The 22,500-nt window shown below is 44.3% G+C and overlaps 1 protein-coding gene across 1 annotated transcript in view; it reads right to left on the reverse strand.

Moving 5' to 3' along the window:
* Positions 1-22,500, reverse strand: part of magi2b (membrane associated guanylate kinase, WW and PDZ domain containing 2b) — a gene marked incomplete at its 3' end in the record, with an annotated part of 475,453 nt that overhangs the window by 45,421 nt on the left and 407,532 nt on the right. The window contains 2 exon segments of the mRNA XM_084335313.1: positions 13,220-13,417; positions 21,366-21,898. Of these exon segments, the coding sequence (XP_084191439.1) occupies positions 13,220-13,417; positions 21,366-21,898 (731 nt within the window).

Genomic DNA, 22,500 nt, shown 5'->3' on the forward strand with positions numbered 1-22,500 from the left:
TAAGGTTTTTAACTGTGAGTGAACACAACACTCTAACGTACCATCTGTAGATAATAAAGTACTCAACCACTAAGGTTTTTAACTGTGAGTGAACACAACACTCTAACGTACCATCTTTAGATAATAAAGTACTCAACCACTAAGGTTTTTAACTATGAGTGAACATTGTTCCTCTGAAAACAGACTTCTATGGTTTTTCATCTGAGGTACTTAATAAATGAGTAAAACCTGAGCAGCATATGGATCCGATAACCTTGACAACTACGGAAATAGAGCTTACGAAAGAGGAAAAATGCAAGAGTGAGCACAATATGTACAGTGTCTTTTCATAATCCCATTGTTGAAGTAAACATTCATCCCCTAGCAATGAATCTCTAAAGCTCGTACACAAACACACACACGCACGCGCACACACACACACACACACACACACACACACACACACACACACACACACACACACACACACACACACACACACACACACACACACACACACACACACACACACACACACACACACACACACACACACACACACACACACACACACACACACACACACACACACACGTGGACCTCAGGAAGAGATGTTGCCTTGGTAACAACTAATGGGGATCTAAATAAACAATAAATGCGCACACACACACACATTCATACACCGATCCACTTGAACAAAGCCTTTAATGAAAGCAGCGCAGAGAGGCTGAGCTTTAGAATGATTGAACAAAAGGAGTGGGGGAATTAAGAGTGGAGAAGTGGAGGATGGCTGGTCACCGCTGTGACCCAGATATTCATTACTTCTGTCACTGAAACACAGCGTGCGGCCGACATGTGTGACTCTATGAACCTCCTACACAACCTGGCAGCGCCACTGAAACACCTTTGGACCGAGCAAGGCATGCATGTGCATGTATACTGTGAGTGTGTGTCTGTGTGTGTGTGTGTGTGTGTGTGTCTGTGTGTGTGTGTGTGTGTGTGTGTGTGTGTGTGTGTGTGTGTGTGTGTGTGTGCTCATGTGTATTTGTGAGTGGAGAGTTCAGTGTTCAGTGTTCTGATGGCCTGGGGGAAGAAACTGAGCCGGAGTCTCTCTGTTCTTGCCGCGTGTGACCGTAGGCGCTTGCCTGACCGCAGCAGCTTAAACAGGCTGTTGTTGGGGTGGTGGGGGTCTTTCATTATTCTGCAGGCTCTGGATTTGCACCTCCTGTTATATAAGTCCTGCAGGGGTGGTAGTGCAGTACCCGTAGTACGCTCAGTTGAGCGCACCACTCTCTGGAGTGCCTTCCTGTCCTGTACCGTACTGTTTCCAAACCAGGCAGTGATGTTTCCAGTCAGAATGATCTCTACAGCCCCGGAGTAGAAGGAGTGGAGTATCTTCCCCGATACTCTGAACTTCCTTAGCTGTCTCAGGTGATAGAGGCGCTGTTTTGCCTTTTTCACCACTGAATCTATGTGTGTAGACCATGTCAGGTCCTCTGTGATGTGGACTCCCAGGTACTTGAAACTGCTCACCCTGTCCACGATAGCCCCGTTTATCCACAGTGGCGTGTGTGTCCCCTGCTGTATTCTCCTAAAAATCCACGATCAGCTCTTTGGTTTTACCAATGTTCAGGAGTAGGCTGTTATCCCGGCACCAGCGTGCCAGTTCATCAACCTCCTCCCGATAGGCCTTCTCGTCATAAGGGCGTGTGTGTGTGCATGTGTATGTGGTGTGCGTGTATATTTGTAAGACGGCAGCCCCAGGTGATTACCAAGGCTAATTTTGACCTGCGTCCAGAACACATTGTAGAGAGACCAGTGTGAGAGCACATGTCAAACAAATAAGGCTTTCAATGTGCAATTAAATTTCCTTGCAGGTGGCCAATCTTGCAGGAAATTAATAGTGGCTACTCGCCATGGTGCTCTGAATATCTACGGCGGGCCCCACAACCCACCGTTCCTCCCACTCGCTCCTCTGTTCTACAAAGTTAAATCTGGAGTTCAATCCACTCCCTGAGGGCAGGAAGGCAGTGTGGTGGTTTCATTAAATCCTTTCGCTTCAAGCAGAGAGGGAGAAGCGCCGGAAAATAAACCAGAAATGAAAGAAAGGGACTGAAGAATTGTAAAGAACTCGTTACAATTTAGAGACATGTAGTCGTGTTCAGTGTGTCACATGCTTCCTCATCACTGGCTCTTTGGCTAAATACAAAGACAGCCTTCAGGATAATCAAAGGATTCTCTGATTCTCCCCTTTGAAAAGCAACAGGTGGAACGCACTGTGTTGAGACAAAGACAGGCAAGAACACGCAAATAGCAGACAGACAGACATACACAGAGCAGACAGACACACAGCAGACAGACAGACAGACAGACAGACAGACAGACAGACAGACAGACAGACAGACAGACAGACAGACAGACAGACAGACAGACAGACAGACAGACAGACAGACAGACATCAGACATACATACAGACAGACAGACAGACACACATCAGAAATACAGACAGACAGACATACACACAGCAGACAGACAGACACACATCAGACATACAGACAGACATACACACAGCAGACAGACATACAGAGAGACAGACAGACACAGACAGACACACAGACAGACACACAGCAGACAGACACACAGCAGACATACATATAGACAGACACACAGCAGACAGACATACAGAGAGACAGACAGACACAGACAGACACACAGACAGACACACAGACAGACAGACAGACACACACAGACAGACACACACAGACAGACACACAGACACACAGCAGACACACACAGACAGACACACAGACAGACACACAGCAGACAGACAGACAGACACACAGCAGACACACACAGACAGACACACACACAGACAGACACACAGACAGACAGACACAGACAGACACACAGACAGACACACAGCAGACAGACAGACAGACAGACACACAGACAGACAGACACAGACAGACACACAGACAGACACACAGCAGACAGACAGACAGACAGACAGACAGACAGACAGACACAGACAGACACACAGACAGACACACAGACAGACACACAGCAGACAGACAGACAGACAGACAGACATACAGCCAGATAAACAGACAGACAGAAACACACACAGAGACCTGCTGTACTGTAGTCTTCAGAGACCTGCTGTACTGTAGTCTTCAGAGACCTGCTGTACTGTAGTATTCAGAGACCTGCTGTACTGTAGTCTTCAGAGACCTGCTGTACTGTAGTCTTCAGAGACCTACTGTACTGTAGTCTTCAGAGACCTGCTGTACTGTAGTCTTCAGAGACCTGCTGTACTGTAGTCTTCAGAGACCTGCTGTACTGTAGTCTGTCTTCAGAGACCTGCTGTACTGTAGTCTTCAGAGTCCTGCTGTACTGTAGTCTTCAGAGACCTACTGTAGTCTTCAGAGTCCTACTGTAGTCTTCAGAGACCTGCTGTACTGTAGTCTTCAGAGACCTGCTGTACTGTAGTCTTCAGAGACCTGCTGTAGTCTTCAGAGACCTGCTGTACTGTAGTCTTCAGAGACCTGCTGTAGTCTTCAGAGACCTACTGTAGTCTTCAGAGACCTGCTGTACTGTAGTCTTCAGAGACCTGCTGTACTGTAGTCTTCAGAGACCTACTGTAGTCTTCAGAGACCTGCTGTGCTGTAGTCTTCAGAGACCTGCTGTACTGTAGTCTTCAGAGACCTACTGTAGTCTTCAGAGACCTGCTGTACTGTAGTCTTCAGAGACCTACTGTACTGTAGTCTTCAGAGACCTGCTGTAGTCTTCAGAGACCTGCTGTACTGTAGTCTTCAGAGACCTACTGTACTGTAGTCTTCAGAGACCTGCTGTAGTCTTCAGAGACCTGCTGTACTGTAGTCTTCAGAGTCCTACTGTACTGTAGTCTTCAGAGACCTGCTGTACTGTAGTCTTCAGAGTCCTACTGTACTGTAGTCTTCAGAGACCTGCTGTACTGTAGTCTTCAGAGACCTGCTGTACTGTAGTCTTCAGAGACCTGCTGTACTGTAGTCTTCAGAGACCTGCTGTACTGTAGTCTTCAGAGACCTGCTGTACTGTAGTCTTCAGAGACCTGCTGTACTGTAGTCTTCAGAGTCCTGCTGTACTGTAGTCTTCAGAGACCTGCTGTACTGTAGTCTTCAGAGACCTGCTGTACTGTAGTCTTCAGAGACCTGCTGTACTGTAGTCTTCAGAGTCCTACTGTACTGTAGTCTTCAGAGACCTGCTGTAGTCTTCAGAGACCTGCTGTACTGTAGTCTTCAGAGACCTGCTGTACTGTAGTCTTCAGAGACCTGCTGTAGTCTTCAGAGACCTGCTGTACTGTAGTCTTCAGAGACCTGCTGTAGTCTTCAGAGACCTGCTGTACTGTAGTCTTCAGAGTCCTGCTGTACTGTAGTCTTCAGAGACCTGCTGTAGTCTTCAGAGACCTGCTGTAGTCTTCAGAGACCTGCTGTAGTCTTCAGAGACCTGCTGTAGTCTTCAGAGACCTGCTGTACTGTAGTCTTCAGAGACCTGATAAAAGCACAGAACCGACCAATCGTCACCTAGACGGAGCGCTCTGGCTGCACGCTGAGACACCGTACGGAGAGAGTGGCCGCTTCTTCCTCCTAATGAAACTCCCAGAGATTTGAAACGCAGCTGTGAGCGTCGCCGGTACGCAGGGGATGAGGGAACAGGGGCGCCGGGAGCGATACGTCACTCTGGTTACTAGGCGACACAAAGTCCGACAGGCGGGTGACGTCAACATGCGGCATGGTGTGTTTAAAGTTGACACGGTGTTCAACTTGGAGCACCAAGCCACCAACCAAGATGCATTTAAATAGTGTTGTTATCCAAAGCGCTTTACAATTTGTTCCTCACATTCTACCCGTTCACTCACACATTCACACACAGACGGCAGAGGGCGACCATGCAAGGTGGCAACCTGCTCATCGGGAGCAGTTAGGGGTTAAGTGTCTTGCTCAGGGACACTTCGACACGCTGCCTGGGAGGAGCGGGAATCGAACCAGGAACCTCGGAATTACCAGATGACTGCTCTACCTCCCAAGCCACTGCCCCTGATTTAAAACAAGCGAGAAAAAAAGATGCAATTGTTTGGCTGTTCACATCGTTTTTATTTTTTTGTAGTGAAAGCAGTAGGTAGGTTTAAATTTAGTATAGGCAACAGAGTTCTAAATATAATCTAATGTATCTAAATATAATATCACATTGGTTTTCTCTTTTTAGCCTAGTTACATCTGAAGGTTAGCGCAGCAGTGGAAGTCGTGTTCTCTGTTGGAAACACACAGTTGAGTCAATGAGTTTAGATACAAACCTTTAAGTCAGCACTCTAATGAACTGTGTCAGTATTTTGTGAAATATATGTGTATGATTAGGATGTTGTCACATGGCGTTTACTTGAATAACATCTACTGACGATGGCTGTTATCTCAGGATGCGAGTCCTTCGTGCTGCGTTCACACTGCAAGCTTTAGTCCTCAATTCTGATTTATTGCTCAGATCCAACACACACACACACACACACGCACACACACACGCACACCCACAAACACCCCAACAAACCCCAAAAACTTCCTTCAGCACATAAAAAACCACTTGACATTCAAATGCATATGTTCAGCCCCTCCTCCCCCACAGTACACATTGCATTCCCCAGTCCCCAAGCATTCACGAACGCATCAACATTATGTCTCAGTGAGAAATACATGAACTCTAATCTAAGGCGTGCAGAAATCATACCCCTCAGCATAGGCACCGATTCCGTAGGACCAACGCCCCTGATCCTATTCCTACGGGTCGGCCAAATGGCTAACTTAGCTTGCCCGTAAATAAAGTTCAGTAAAACGCTCACAGCCTTATTACGTAATGAATATGTATGGCCGAGGATGAAACTCTCCACACAGAACATCACCCCCAGCTTCACACACAACCCTTTTAGGAACCACAACACCCTATTGATCTTTTGACACTTTAGGAAAACATGGGTTACAGTCTCAGATACTCCGCAAAAGGGGCACCCATCACCCACCCCCGGATCCACCCGAGCCAGGAACCGATTTGTTGCCAACACCCCATGCGCTATCCTCCACTGTAGGTCCCCTGACCGCTTAGGCAGTGGCTGTTTGTAAAAGACCCTCCACCTAAAGCTAGCAGTGCTGCCATCACCCAGCACCCCCTGCCACTGATGCTGCCTGACGTGATGTTTCTGACCTTCATGCAGGTTATGTAGAGAGCCTTGCCACATACCAGGCTAAACTGCCCCAAGCTGGGGGTGGTAAAGGACAGTAACCCCCCCTCGGCTGAGAGAGAGAGAGAGAGAGAGAGAGACATGGCAGAGAGAGAGAGAGAGACTCGGCTGAGAGAGAGAGAGAGACATGGCAGAGAGAGAGAGAGAGAGAGACTCGGCTGAGAGAGAGAGAGAGACATGGCAGAGAGAGAGAGAGAGACTCGGCTGAGAGAGAGAGAGAGAGAGAGGGACTCGGCTGACAGAGAGAGAGAGAGACAAACTTATTTATACCAGCTCGTTGTTTGTGGCAAACCCCCCCTACCTCATATGATATTGGGCAGAGAGCGACCGCGCTGAATTTAGGCTAAATCTACAGGCGCAGCATGACAAAGTGTAGTAAAATAAACATCTAAATGTGTATTTTGAACGTTTCCTTTCCACTAGTCTGAAGGAAGACAAAAAAAATCTTACTGTCATGCACTTGTCCTAATAAACTAACCTACACTGTACAGGACACGTGAGCGGATCGGCGCGGCCGAGAAATCCGCTCTTCGCTCTTTAAAGCTTGGTCCGCTCCGCTAATTGCTCATGTTGGCCCCGCCCCCAAGTCGCTCTCCGCTCGCTCACCACTCACCTTGAATCAAGCGCTCCCCGCCCCCCGCGCCAGATCGCTCGGCAGATTTTAAATTTTTTTTGGAGCATGGTGTAAATTAGCTCAAACTACAACAGTCTACACCCCCTGGGCCCCTTAACAATTGTTTGTATTGAGCCGCATTGTAATTGTACCAATTCTGCAATGTTAAATAACGTTGTTTATCCATTCACTAGCTCTATTAAGCGATGATAGCTAGCCGAGCCACAATGCTATGGTCGCTGCCATTAACGTTAGCATGTAAGCTAACGACAACAACAATGGCGTCGAAACTTTTTCTAACAGGAGTGAGTGACAAAGCCTGAACAGGATATCACAGGTTCACCCTTCTCATTGGTTGAAAATGGCCTTCATGTTTGTACATCGCCATCTGTTGCTTTGGCATTGTACTACATGTATATTAACATCAGTGTGAGCGGCCTGGAGTGGATTGGAAGCGGAGGAGAACTCTCGCTCCGGACGTCGCGCCGACACATTTTAAAACCCACTCCTCGCTCACGTCAAAACCGCCCGCTCCGCTCCCCGCGCCGCTCACGCTCCGATCCGCTCACATGCACTGACACTGTAGCACTCAACACTTTGATAAACATTGTTACTCAGCTGATAGAGTTGTACCCTTCTTGCTGTCTTGTCGTACAGAACTTGTAAGTCGCTTTGGATAAAAGCGTCAGCTAAATGACTAAATGTAAATGTTATGGAAGCAAAATAGCACTAGATTCTTTTGCCAGCATTTGGAACACACGGCCAGCCGGCACCGCTTCAGGTCACACAAAAGACCAGACGTGGCCTCCGCGATTATACCTGTGCAGGATGTAGTGAGATGTCTATTGGAACTGTGTCGGCCTCCGTTGATGAAGGGGCAAGACATGGCAAATACAAACAGCTGCCAGGTGGAAAACTCAATCTGAGTTGGGCTTGTCGGGTTTTCCTCTTGATCTTTAAAAAAAAATTGTTGCCAATGCGCTGTCACCCACCCGCGACCCCACTTTGGGTGGCGACCCGTAGTTTGAGAACCGCTGGTTTAGATTAATACAGGTGGCCAGTAAAAGACATGTAACCTAGATCATTACAGGAAGTCATTCAAGTGGAAGTTAATACATAGCCTGCAATTAGCTATATCTTAATATCTATGATCTCAAGTTCAATGTCCACAAAGTAAAATTTGGCAAATCTAGAGAATTTTATAAAATTTGTTTGCTAACTCTTAACTCATTCAGCGCCATACCCGAGTAAAGTCGGGCTATCTCGCTAACCGTTGCGCGCCAGAAACCTGAGTATACTCGGGTTTTGATCCTTTGATATTTTCCTTTTTTTCCGATTTTTCTCCCATCTCACTGTTAGTCGTTATGCCAATTCCCAACCCCCTTCCTGGTCGTTGCGCACTCCCCCCTACTGTTGGTCCGGGAGGCCGGAGACTGTCACATGCTTTCCTCCGACGCATGTGCAGCCAGCCGGCAGCGCAGATTCTCACCGGGAGAGTGTAACGTGTTTGTACCCTCGCTGTGCAGGCGCCCCGACCGAACTTGCCCACTACACCACCAGGGGCGTATTTAGGATTGTAGGAGATCCGGGGCTTAGCCCAGATAGGTGCCCTTTTTTTTTTTTTTTTTGGCAGGCAAGGGGTGGTTAGGAGGGGGTCAGGCACCCCCTCAATGGCAGTTTTTTTTTAAAATTTAATGAACCTGTACGTGCAATTTCCTGCAATATAGAGCCTTCAATCTTGACCAATAAAGCTGCTCTTTTCACTATAAAACTCAGTTAACCATAACGTAGTTATGGTTAGATTTATATATTGGGGGGGGATATATCATATTTTTCATATGATCAAAAAGTGGTGGAGCAAGAGCATACCTTTGCTCCCCCAAGTTCAATAGTGGGAGAGCAGAGATGCTCCGAATGCTCTTATGGCCAGGCGTCTATGATTCACTGATACAAAGTAAAATAGTGCAGTGCAATAAAATAGTTAGTAAAATAGAATAAAATAATGCAATAGTGCATTGCAATAAAATAGTTATCATCGTATTTTTTCGGGAGGCCGGTAAGGAGTGCATTACAGTAGTCGAGTTGGCTTGAGATAAAGGCATGGATCTGGTTTTCAGCGTCCTTTTGATTTATAAATGGCCGTACTTTAGCTATGTTTCTAAGGTGGAAGAATTAAGTTTTTGTCAACTTGTTGATTGTGATTTAAAGCTTAGGTCTGAGTCTACCATAACACCAAGACTTAACTCACTCAAATACAGTTAGCAGCTGGATAGACCACAGATGGAAATTCGCTTCTGATAAATATGGTGCAAACATATTTTCATGTAACAATGATGAATTGTCAAAAAAAAAAAACAAAAAAAAAAAAAAAAAATTTTAAATAGATTCGGGGCTTTTCAGAAAACATTCGGGGCTTGAGCCCAAGTAGCCACCCCCTAGCCCCGCCCCTGTACACCACCTAGCCGCCTGATATTTTCCTTTGATCCCCGTTCTATACGGTCAGCCGGAGCCCTCTAGGTGTCTCTGATTCATCTGCCTACGTTGGAATTGCAATGACGATCGAATCTCACCAGGTGGCAGTATCGCCTACCTTTTGAACTCTGATTGTCTGAACTCAACTGTGTCTGTCCTGATCTCTGTCTGTCCTGACTCGCTCTGAGGGGGAGGAGCTCTTGCAGAGCAATCGCTAGGAGATCTCCTTGCCTCAAAACCTATAGTTTCCTGTATACACGAGTAATTACATATAAACAAGTAATCGTGATCGGCGATGGGATCATTGGAATTTTTGGAGTACCGTCTGGCTAAGGTAAGGTATATTCTATGTCTATTTTACCTAACCTGAAAAAAAATTATGTAACGATCACAGTGTCGTATCTTACCGGACCTAAACCAAGCTTTTTATAACGATCGCATTTTCGGAGTAAGACTGTAAAATGAGCCATACTATTGTCTCATAGTACAAAATAAACTGGTCAAAAAAGCAAGCTCTGTGGTAGGAGCGGACCTGGACAGTCTGGAGGTGGTGGCAGAGGGGAGGACGAGGAGGAAGCTGTATGCTATCCTTGAGAACCCCTGCCACCCCCTCCATGATGAGCTGACCGCAATGCGGTCCATGTTTAGCCACAGACTTATCCCCCCCCCGACATACCACAAAGCGCTTCGGGCAGTCCTTTGTGCCGGTGGCAATCAGGCTCCACAACCAGGCAGGGCCAGGACGGGCTAACTGCCGTGGACTGGAGGAGCTGGGTTGTGGACTGTAACCAATTAATTATTTAACATCACGATTGGACTTGTTTCTTTTTCTTTTCTTTCATTCACCACTTTTAGCTCTATTTTAGCCCTATTTTAGCTCTTCTTTTTAGCCCTGTGTATTTGTCCATCTTGGTTTTTAACACATACTAAATAAGTGTATGTTATATTAACTGTTTCTATTAACTGTTTTTAAATTGCTGTTATGCTGTGATGGACATCTGAATCTCCCCTCGGGAATAAATAAAGGTTTTCAATTAAATTAAATTAAATTCCATAGCTATAATACAGAACAAACATCGCTAAAATGGTCAATAACGCTGGCGCTAGCCAGTACAGATGGGGAAAGTCGATGGCAGTCAAAGAGTTAATAAAGGTGCTATAGATTTTTATGTAGACTAATCATCTTTTTATAAAAATTTTTTTTAGATAATACATCCACAAAGCTTTTAGAAAGGTGCAGAATAAAAGTATTGCTTTCCCCCCCAAGAAATTATTGATACATGAATTTCTCATGAAATCTTTTTTCCTAGCCGCATTTCTCGGAGACGCTCTCTGATTGGCCACTGACTGACGCTCTCTGATTGGCCACTGACATGTTTGCCCAATCGCATGACGAGCTGTGTCTTTGCCCATTTCCGCGTCGAACAGCCTGCAAACTACCTGGCATTCTATCGCCATGCTCTAAGACAAACTCTAACCTTAACCAACTTCGAAAGAGTGCCTAAGCTTAACCGTCGAAAGAACTTGCCGTCACGCTCTAAGACAAACTCTAACCTTAACCAACTTCGAAAGAGTGCCTAAGCTTAACCAGTGTAGAAACAGGCGTTGGCCAATCAGAGAGCATCTCCGAGAAATGCGGCTAGGAAAAAAAATAACGCTGCACGTATCTCTCCCTACTTCCTGGCCCCCCACGTGGAATGCACCTGATTGGATAAACATGCTGCTGGTCGAGAGGTCCCCGTTTCTCCGCTCCCGTTTTCAAAAAGAAAATGGCGGCTCGTCAGCTTCCTCTTTTTCAACCTAAAGACACGCTGGTGCTCTAGTGCGACATCTAGTGGCCAAACGTTATCTAGAGCACCTGTAACTTTTGGAAAACAGAGGGCGGTTTCAGAATGATTATAATGAGGCGGCTAGGTGGTGCAGTGGGCAAGGCGCTCACCACCAATGCAGGAGACGCTGGGTTCGAGCCCAGCTCGCCGCATTGCTATCAGCTTGGCTGGTCGTTCATACTAATACAATTGGCAGTATTAGGGGGTGGGAAGCTGATGGGTGGGGATCAGACGTTGTGGACAGCGACTCCTACAGGTCGGTTGGTGCGCCTGCGCAGCAGAATCAGGAAGCGACGGGGCCCTCCAAACGCAGACCCCCGATGCTGAGAAATCGCGCTGTGCAGGTGAAAAGATGTGACGGCTGCTTCCTCGAGTACCGGAGGGGACACGTGATGTAAGGATTCGTCCACATTGCAGCCGGCTTGTGGGAGGCATGGCCTAACAGCGTTCGAGACAGAATTGGACGATACAAAATTGGGATGGGAGAAAAATAGAAAAATGGGAGAAAAAGTAGATACAAAAAAAAAGAATGATTATAATGGAAATTGGTTTCTCTCTAAAAACTGTGCCGTTAACCCTTCCCGGTCCTCTGAGGAGCCTGTATGAGAAGCATGATTGCACGGTAGCCTCTGATACGGATACATTTCCTAGTGAATCAGACGCTAAATGGAACAATTTGCTCCTACAGCCTGTAATCCTGGTGAACTCGGCCCTTGGGGTCCTGCAGTTGAGAGCACTCTCACAGGCAGGCCGGCGGGACTCTCGCTGTGTGGATGATTGAGCCAATCACCCTTTGGGCACGAGTGAATGAATGAATGCTCATTGCATTTATATAACTCTTTTCTAGACACTCAAAAGTGCTTTACAATGTAGGGTGGAAATTGCCTCCTTCCCTACCACTGTGTAAGTAAGTAAGTAAAGTGTATTTGTATGGTACCTTTCACAGATGCAAAATCACAAGGCGCTTCACAGAATGAAAAGCGGAAAAAAGTTATAAAACAGACAAACAGAGGCTAATAGTATTCAAGTAAGAGCAGATGAAAAACAAACTACAGCTAGCTGAAACAGGACAGGCTTGAGTCTAAATGGGAGGCAGCACGGTGGTGTAGTGGTTAACACTGTCGCCTCACAGCTAGAAGGTCATGGGTTCGATTCCCGCTTGGGGACCAGGTTACCGGGTTGCCAGGTACCCAGGCGGGGTATCTCCTGGGCCTTTCTGTGTAGAGTTTGCATGTTCTCCCCCTGTGCTCACAAGGGTTTCCCCTCCATAAAAAGAGATGCAGAAAAGATCACTAACGCTGATGAAGAGCGGACAAGAGCACTTGGATTGGTCCCCGGGTGCAGCCCCCACACCACAACCCAGTCGTAAGAGACAGACAGGACAGGAGGATGGACAGACAGAACAGATACACAGACAGGACAGGAGGATGGACAGACATAACAGATACACAGACAGGACAGACAGATACACAGATGGACAGACAGAACAGATACACAGATGGACAGACAGAACAGATGGACAGACACAATTAGAATATCTTTACTTTGTACCAGGAATGTGTCCTCTGCGTTTAACCCATCCTAACTATCAAGACAGACAGAAAGACAGACAAACAGAGACAGACAAACAGATATAGACAAACATGCTACATTCAGACAGAGGGACAGACAGAGACAGACAGACAGACAGACAGACAGACAGACAAAGACAGACAAACATACTACATTCAGACAGAGGGACAGACAGAGACAGACAGACAAACATACTACATTCAGACAGACAGGCAAACAGACAATCAAAGGAAGAGACAAACAGACAGAACAGATGGACAGACAAAATTTGAATCTCTTTACTTTGTACCAGGAATGTGTCCTCTGCATTTAACCAATCCTACCTTTTAGACAGACAGAAAGACAGACAAACAGATGGACAGATAAAACAGACACAATTAGAATCTCTTTAATTTCTACCAGGAATGTGTCCTCTGCATCTAACCAATCCTAACTATAAGACGGATGGAAAGACAGACACACGTACTACATTCAGACAGACAGGCAGACAGCAGGACAGAAGGACAGACGTTCTTTCTGACCTGTCCCTCTCTGTATCAGCAGCGTAGCCTCGGCTCCCACAGGACACTCTTTGAGCAGCTCCACCACGCGTCCATGTCCCGCTCCAGCCACCGCCTGCTGGTTGACCTCCAGGATCAGGTCTCCCTCAGTCAGCCCCATCGCCCCCTGTGAGCCTGGCTCCAGCACCTGCACGGCCACAACACAACCACCGAGTCACTGACGACACCCGTGATCTTTTTACATTGTCGCTTCTAAGGTTCCCTTTAAATAGTACATATCCCCTAGTTCCTAGGGCATAACAATACGCGTAACATTGTTTAATATTCAGGGTCAGTAATGCTTTCATTTAACTATTGTGTTATTTCCCCAATTTCAGCATCAGTGGACTATCTAGGAAAGACTAAACCCTTAAAAACCAGGGCCCTCATTTATCAACGTTGCGTACGCACAGATATGTGCGTAACCCCTGCGTACGATCATTTCTAAGCAAAGTGTGGGACTTATCAAATTGAACTTGTGCTTGACTTTGTGCGTATATCTAAGCACAGCTCGGAGCATGCGTAGCTGACGCCCGGTGGTAGAATATGAGGCCTGCATGTCTCATGTCTGCAACGCGGAAATAAGCTTCTGTGCATTACTTCCAACACTGGCGTGTTCAACTTCTGTATGACCCGTAATTCATTATAGTTCATAGCGACAGTAGTGTAATTATAACGGGCTCACGCGCGAACAAGAGGTTGGCCAGGCCTGCTTGTTTGGCACGGGGGGGCAGACGCAGAACACCCACCTCCAAACGCGATTAAATATTGTTTCAAATAAAAAGCGACATACTATTATTTTGTGTCATGTTTCCAAATAAGATTGGCCACAACGAAATGCTTTCTACTTCAATTTGTTGGTTAGAATAGATACCTCCGTTGAAACTTCACTGAGACTAAAAGTAAAAGACAGTATTTTTTTTTCTGTGAGCTCCACGCACAGACGTGATAATAATAATAACAATAATAATAATAGCTTCATTTTATATAGCGCCTTTCAAGAGACCCAATGTCGCTTTACATAGATAGGGGGGGAAATAACAAAGTAATAAACATAGCATATAAATATGATGATGGGATTCAAGTTCACGTTTTTATTGATCACATAGGCAGGCTATACATGGCACGGTCCATCGTGATATTGTAGATGGATCGAGCAATAGATGAATAGACTGTTACTGTACCACCCATGTAGCTGTCAAAGCTCCATCACAAATGCAGTTATGTGAATAGAAAGGGATTCCACTCAGTGATGGGCATTTGCCTGATACAATTTATTCATTTAATGTCGTCGCTGCCGGGAGGAAAGGCATGCTGCATGTTTTCAATTCATTAAATAAAACGGATACTTTTTGCAAGGGACTGTCATACAAATAATCAACAAACTACATACTGTAACTTTTCAGTGCACGTTCTTATTTACATTGTGACAACAGCCTTGTGAGCTCCCGCACACAGACATGATGGAATTCAAGTGCAAGTTTGTATTGATCACATATAGACAGGCTACACATTGCATATAGGCTACATCATACATGGCAGTGAGATTCATTGGGTCTCATTCTCGAACGAAGTTACGACAAAATATTTCGTCTTAGCCAGATTTCGGCCTATTTAAGACATATTAGGGCTGGGAGTGGGAGTCTTCAAATTTTCCTGAGATCTTATTTGAGAGCAGATCTAAGAGTGCTGAGGAGCACACTTAAATATGCTCTCAGCCCACGATCAAATCTCATGATTGATTGACTAATTTTAAATGTTATTATAACTTGACAGACTGTGTTCTCATAGTGATTCCTTCACGTCAACGCTACAGGCCTCCTTGGAATTAATTACTTAATCATAATTAAAATAAATATGACAATATTTGTACGATAAGAAATTACGAATTTGATGTCGGAAAAATAAATAATATGGATTCATCTGATCACAGGGCAGCTGGATTAACCATATCTGAACCAGCTATTTTGGACAAATAATTACTCAGATATTCAAACACAATTATGCAATTATTGTGAAATGATTGAAAATAATAATAATTTAATGCCTTCTGTGGAATTTGTATTTCTTATTTGTTACACATCTGTTTTAATGATTAATTATATACATTTGAAAGAATGCAGGTCAACATGCAATGTATCCCATTGATTGGTATACAATGGGACAGACCTTTGTTTGATTGATTGATTGAATACTTTATTAACAGATTGCAGAATGGGTACGGTACAGTACAGCTCAATTACATAAGGGGATGCAGACCAGAGAAAGAATTTCGTCTAGTTTACATCAGGGTCCCCCATTTTCAATTCATCATAACATATATGACACACATGACACAGATAGACAGTACTGCTACATCTATACATTTATGACATACCAGATTTGCAAATACAGTACTGTTTGTGATACAAAAAGAGTCCAGAAAAGAGAGTACATTTGACATAGAAACTGTTGGAGGAGGTTGGGTAGGGATGGGTGGGGGATAGACTTACACTGTACAAGCAAAACTGTACATTGGAATATTGACAATACTTGGTCATTTACTGTACATTGGAGGGGGTTGATATAGCTATAAACCTGCATTCCTTCGAATATATCATTAATCAATTAAACTTATATTGAAATACACTATATTGAAATAGATGTAGCAGTACTGTCTATCTGTATGTCATATATGTTACGATGAATTGAAAATGGGGGACCCTGATGTAAACAAGACGAAAGTCTTTCTCTGGTCTGCATCCCCTTAACAATTGTATGTATTGAGCTGTACTGTACTGTACCCATTCTGCAATCTGTTAATAAAGTTTTCAATCAATCAATCAAAACTATATAGCCTATACACCAACACTGAAATGACAGTGGATAAATAAATAAGAACTAAAGCTAATCGGTGGAAATAGACTGCATTAATATTCCATAACAAGTCTTTGTGCGCCTACGGATGAACAGTAGCCTATAGGCTTATGGAATAATAAGCCATACTGCTTCATTCATTACGCCCGCCGTAGGCTATATATATTATGTCATTCATTCATTCATTCATTCATTCATTCATATACAGTACTGCGCGCGCGTGTGTGTGTGTGTCTGTGTGTGCGCGTGCGCTGTGGCAGGTGTGTACCGCGAGCTGTATATGATGCCAATACATTAATCTAATCTAGTTTTGATGGGCGCAAGCGTGATTACGAAACCTAGCCGCATTTCTCGGAGACGCTCTCTGATTGGCACTGACTGACGCTAGGTTTCGTAATCACGCGGCTCGCAAAGCACTTCCGCCATTCCATTTCACACAGCTGCGTCACCAGTTGCCTTATAAGGAACTATGGAGGCGGTGTTTTGTATGCAAATGAGCTGAACGGGAACGCGCTTTGGAGTTTACGACAGAATGCCATTCTCCAAGCAGATATCAGATTATATCATTTCTGCGACCGTTTCAGCCACTTAAGACATATCTCCAGCACGTTCAGGACTCAGAGTGTACTTGTCATAGATTATGTCTCAGTGGTTCCAAGATAAATCTTCCAGAATATATCTTTGGAAAATTTTCGGGAATGAGACCCAGTGTTCTTGTATATGCTCTCGTATTATCGTTTATATAGGCTACCAAATACCGACATCAAAATAGATTGTATGCATCTACAAATCATATGCAGCAGGTAGAAAATTTACGGAAAATCCGTCACGATTTGGAATAAAATTGAGGAGAACTTTAATCCCTGGGTATTAATCGAACAAAACGGAAAAAGGCAGTCATATTCCAGCACGGTCTTTATTAGTTAATATGGTCTTTAAGTTAATAGATATCATATCCGACATCACCGTACGTGTACATGTCTGTCAGCCTGCGTATTTCTCCATAACACGCTTCCCTCGGCTTAGTCCACTTTTCCACATTTCATGGGGGTGTTTCATTACCGTATATCAGGGGTAGGCAACCCTAGCCACAGGTTCTTTTTACTACCACATATTTAATTGAGACCCTTTATTTGTTTATTATTTCAATTTAGCTGGAAATACATTGCTACATCATTCAGTAACATTTGCAGAGCCTTATAACAAAAACATTATTACGGTCACCATTGTGACCAGTGGGATTAATCAACAAATTGTATTATTTATTTTTCTATTTCATTGAACATTGCACATGTTAAAAGCCATTTTTTTTACTCAAAATGTGAGTATTACCAAGTCAATTTGTGTTCTTAAAACAATGACAATAAACATAGTTTTATTAGGTTGAAATAATGTGGTTGTGTACTTATTTTTCTGTTAACTTATTATGGATTGAAAACTGAAAACCTTAATGCACAGTAACTGAACTCAATATTTTTAAGTTCTGGTAACTTATTATTATTTATTTTTTTACAGTGTAGTCTTGCGATCAATCAAAACTTATTTACACGATATACCTCACATTCACCCTCCATTCACATCCTGGTGTTCTCATGGTGTTTTCCATTAGGCCTGTAGGTGGAGCTATGACAGCACACGTACAGTACACACACCAATGGTGTGTGATGTGTCCAAAAATGAATGGGCAAATGTGAGTGAAATGGTCGCACTGTATGCAGCTGTTTGTCTGCATTGCATTGCATCCCCCCCCCCCCAACTCAGATTTAGGGTTGATACAACCATCATAATAATATTGTTAATAATAACAATAACAATAATGATGTAATAATGTAAAGATTATTATTCAAAAGACCTGATTATGAGAAAAAATTATTACGATGCATGGAATATTGTTGAGGCACACTAGTTACAACTATATTTCAAACAGGCACTCCATGTCAAAAAGGTTGCTGACCCCTGCCGTATATGGTTAATTACGGGCGGTGCTATATGCAAATACGTAAAATCGTGCACGAGCTGCAGCGTAGGATCAAAGTGATATTTATCAAGACAGGTGTGCGTACGACCTGTGTACGCACGTGTGATAAATCCAGTTTTTTTTGTGCGTACACACATTCTAAATTATGTGCTTAAGAACAAAGATAGAACACTTTCTAAGAATTGTTGATAAATGAGGGCCCTGTATCACTAATGATTAGGGGTGTAACGATGCATCGATTAATCGAAATGCATCGATTCTAATGTGTTCGATTCGATGCATCGATTTGAATATGTTAGAATCGATTATAATCTAAATTAATCTAAATAAAAAATTAAATCTTTTTTTATTCTTTTTTTTATGTTTTTTTTTGTGTGTATTGTTTTTATTGACCTATAGTCCATTCATGCTGAGTGAATCAGTTCCCCCAGCCACATTTGTGTATACATTTATTTTGGGGGAATTAACTGATAGAAAATTTTTCGAAAATGTAAATCGAAAATGTATCTAATCGAATCATGGTCAAATGAAGAGATTTCATGATGCATTGAATCGTTGCCTGAAGAATCGTAATCTAATCGAATCGTTGTGAGGTCGAATCGTTACACCCCTACTAATGATAGATACAACACTCATCACTGTGTCCTTTATGAGAAGGTTGGTTGGCCCTCTCTGATGGAGAGGTGCAAACAAACACTGTCATTTGTAAATTTTTAAGGCCCTTATTGGTAAGCTACCTCCTTATACTACATCATTATTGGTAAGCTACCTCCTTATACTAAATCGTTATTGGTAAGCTACCTCCTTATACTACATCAATTATTGGTAAGCTACCTCCTTATACTACATCATTATTGGTAAGCTACCTCCTTATACTACATTGTTATTGGTAAGCTACCTCCTTATACTACATCGTTATTGGTAAGCTACCTCCTTATACTACATCATTATTGGTAAGCTACCTCCTTATACTACATCGTTATTGGTAAGCTACCTCCTTATACTACATCATTATTGGAATGGAATTTTGGAACCTATGGAACCCATTCTTAGTAGTGACTGGCTGGTCCATAAGGTCACCTGAGTTTGGTGAGAACAGGGTGAATCTTCATTTTGCTATGATGCCCCTCTAGCTCATGGAATGAACTCCAACAGTCCTTAAAGCTTAATATTCTCACCTCTGTTGCAGAGTTTAAAACCTTGATCTCCAATATTTGTCTATCAAGTTGTACATGTTTTAATTGATTCATTATTTTTTTTTTTATCTCGTCTTGTGTCTTATTGTTAGGATTGTGTGATTTTATATGCCTTTTTTCTTGTAAATGAGGGAAACATCAGTTGCCTTTCGAGTTGAAATAAAGGTTTGACAGCAATACCCAAATTAAAATCCAATGGGAGCGAGACATGGGTATACCCATATCTAAAACACAATGGGAAGCAGCACTTTTAAAAAATATCAAAATGTGTTAGATATAAAATTGTACAATTAAAGATACTACACACCCTGTACATTGAATAGAATTGATCACACACTACCCAAATTATGCTGGCATGGTTGTGGAGTAGAGAGTACGCTCATGCACTTGCTGTGGTACTGCCCGCTTGTTAAAGGGGACATGCATTATAAATGGCCATTTCCAGTGTTTAGCATGTTTTCCTAGCAATTGGGGATTATATCAATGTGGTCTGTGTCGTTAATTATAATATTGACTCATCAGTCTAGTCTCGAGTTCACAAGATCCTCCCTCACTCAACTAAGCTGTTCTGATTTGACAGTTTTGCTAACGTGAATATAGCACTGATTTGCATAACTAACGCCCCCCTCTATGGTTGACAGCGACAGCAGAGCGAGTGGAAATATCTTCACGTCCTCAAACAGAGCGAGGCAGAGAGCGTATAGTGTAACCCGACACTTCCTCAAACGGGTTTTGACTGCGAGGCAGGGAGCGGACGAGCGAGAGAGAGGGAGGGAGAGATGGAGAGAGAGAGAGAGGGACCTGTCTTCTCTAACACACACACACGGAGCATTTACACAGGTTGTGTGTAAGTGCTCCGTGCCTCCGTGTGTCCCTCTCCCTCTCCCTCTCTCTCTCTCTCTCTCTGTCTCTCTCTCTCCCTTCTCCCTCTCTATCTCTCCCTCGCAGTCGGGAGCACCAGCATATCACTGTAATATCTTTGCGCATGCTCCCACACGCACGCCCGTATTCCGATCCGTACAATAATATTCACAGGGGTATATATTGTCATTTGAAACAAGTTACCAATGCATTGTCCCGTGGGATTATGCCCCCCTGCGGCAAAATTAATTAGTATCCCCCTCAGTCTCTCTCTCTATCTCTCTCTGTGCCAGTCGCAGACTGTGTGGATGACCGTCACTCAAAGTGTATATGGGCGGAGCCAGGCCAACACAGCCTGAAATCCAAAGGGAGAAGAATTTGACTTTTGAATACTTGATTAGAAATATAAAACAATGAATTCTTTTGAAAAAAAGCTTACAGATGTGTTCAATAGACTCACAGGAATTGTGTAAAGTTGCCCAAATAGTGCTAGGAATAGCAATGCATGTCCCCTTTAAGCCATTTTGGTTTGACATTGCTGAGGACCTGTCCGTTTCTCTTCAAATTTACATTAAGCCTGGTCCTGTAACTTGTATATTATTGGGCGTAAAAAGTCACTGCTCAAGCAAAGATTTTACAAAGTATTGTAGCATTGGCCTTTTTAGCAGCCAAAATGATTATTTTATTGAACTGGAAAGAATGCAAACCGAATTGCTTCAGTTTGGAGAACTGGCGCAAGGACTTCATGGACTTGTTATCAATGGAACAGGCTGCTCTAAGTTATAAGTTTGTGTACTACTGAACCTTTGTAATACTCTGCAACCCCCCTCACCCCCCTTATTTTGTTTTGTGTTGGTCTTGTCATGTTTGTATTGTCTTGTTAGGTATTGTGAAAGAAAACAAGTTTTGAAATAAATAAAACATGGAGGCAGAGGGTAATAAAGGAAAGAACAAAGTTCTTAACCCTTTCACTGCCACACAACAGAAGGTTAACCCTTTACTACCGTCGGTAGTGTGATAGTAAGGGGTTAACCTGCTGTCTTGTGGCAGTGAAAGGGTTAACCGTCTGTGTATTGTCGCAGTGAAAGGGTTAACCGTTTGGTAGTGCGGCAGTGAAAGGGTTAATGGCCAATTGTACAGGGTCAGCAATACAATACACAACAGTATCATCTGCATACAGATGGAGGCGGAACAGCAGGCGTCACCTGTTTAACCCGCTGGCCGGTGGGACTGTCTGCTATGGTGAAGCCGAACCCCTCCGAGCCTTTAACCATGGTGACGGTCAGCAGCTCTGCACCGGGCCCCGCCAGCCCCACGCCACCCCCCGGGGCCCCCGAGGATGCCATGGACACGTTGTCCTCGTGGGGCGTGAGCACGGGGGCCGAGCCGGGGGTGGTGGGCGGCAGGGAGGAGCCGTCCAGATGTGTGTCCCCGGGGTGAGGCGCTCCCGGCTGGACGAGAGCCTGCGGAGGCAGCTGGGAGCTCAGGGACAGGTACTCCAGGTAGGGGTCGTAGCTGCCGCGGCCGTTCACCACCAGGGGGCGGTGCTCCAGTCCGATGGGGGTCATGGAGGCGTTGGCGGCGGCGTTGGGGTCCTCGGGGTCGAAGGGCAGAGGGTAGCCTCTGCAGAGCACCAGGGTGACGCTCTGGCCGATGGGCACCGACTGAAACAGCTTCACCACATCGGCGTGCGTGGTGCCCAGCACACAGATGTCATTGATGTAGACGATGACATCGCCTGGGGGAAGGACGACAGAGCAGGAGATGAGCAAGGACAGGACAGTGACGACAAGAGCTGAGGGGAGGACGACAGAGCAGGAGATGAGCAAGGACAGGACAGTGACGACAAGAGCTGAGGGCTCACCTGGCGAGCGCTACAAACTACTTAACTGACGGGCAAATCTTTCAGAAAACGCCTATTGCATACCCAAAGTAATCTGCAATTTATTATACTTTATACTTATAGCACATGCAAGAGTCTGGTCTCTTTTGAAAGGAAACATTCAGAATTTTCATCCACAACAGGAAGAATCACTCTGAGTGCTTTTTACATTTTGAAGTTAAGCTAAGTTTTTACGTTTTTTTTTTTTTATACTTCCATTTGAATTAGCTTGCAAACAGAGGCCTCTTACAGATTCCATCTGATAGGTATGACCTGGAAACCACAATGGGTCCATAGCCTAAAGTCTTATCTAGTACAGGTCCAAAGTTGATAACAATACCACAGAAAATTTGTGTTTTACACAACTTTTTATAATGGTATGTCTATGCGTTTTTCCCAAAATGGCCACTTGGAGTCTCCAAATACAAGATACAAGATAAATGTATTGCCACACAACC

The sequence above is a fragment of the Notolepis coatsorum genome (genome assembly GCF_963971535.1).
Source record: "Notolepis coatsorum genome assembly, chromosome: 18".
NCBI lineage: Eukaryota > Metazoa > Chordata > Actinopteri > Aulopiformes > Paralepididae > Notolepis > Notolepis coatsorum.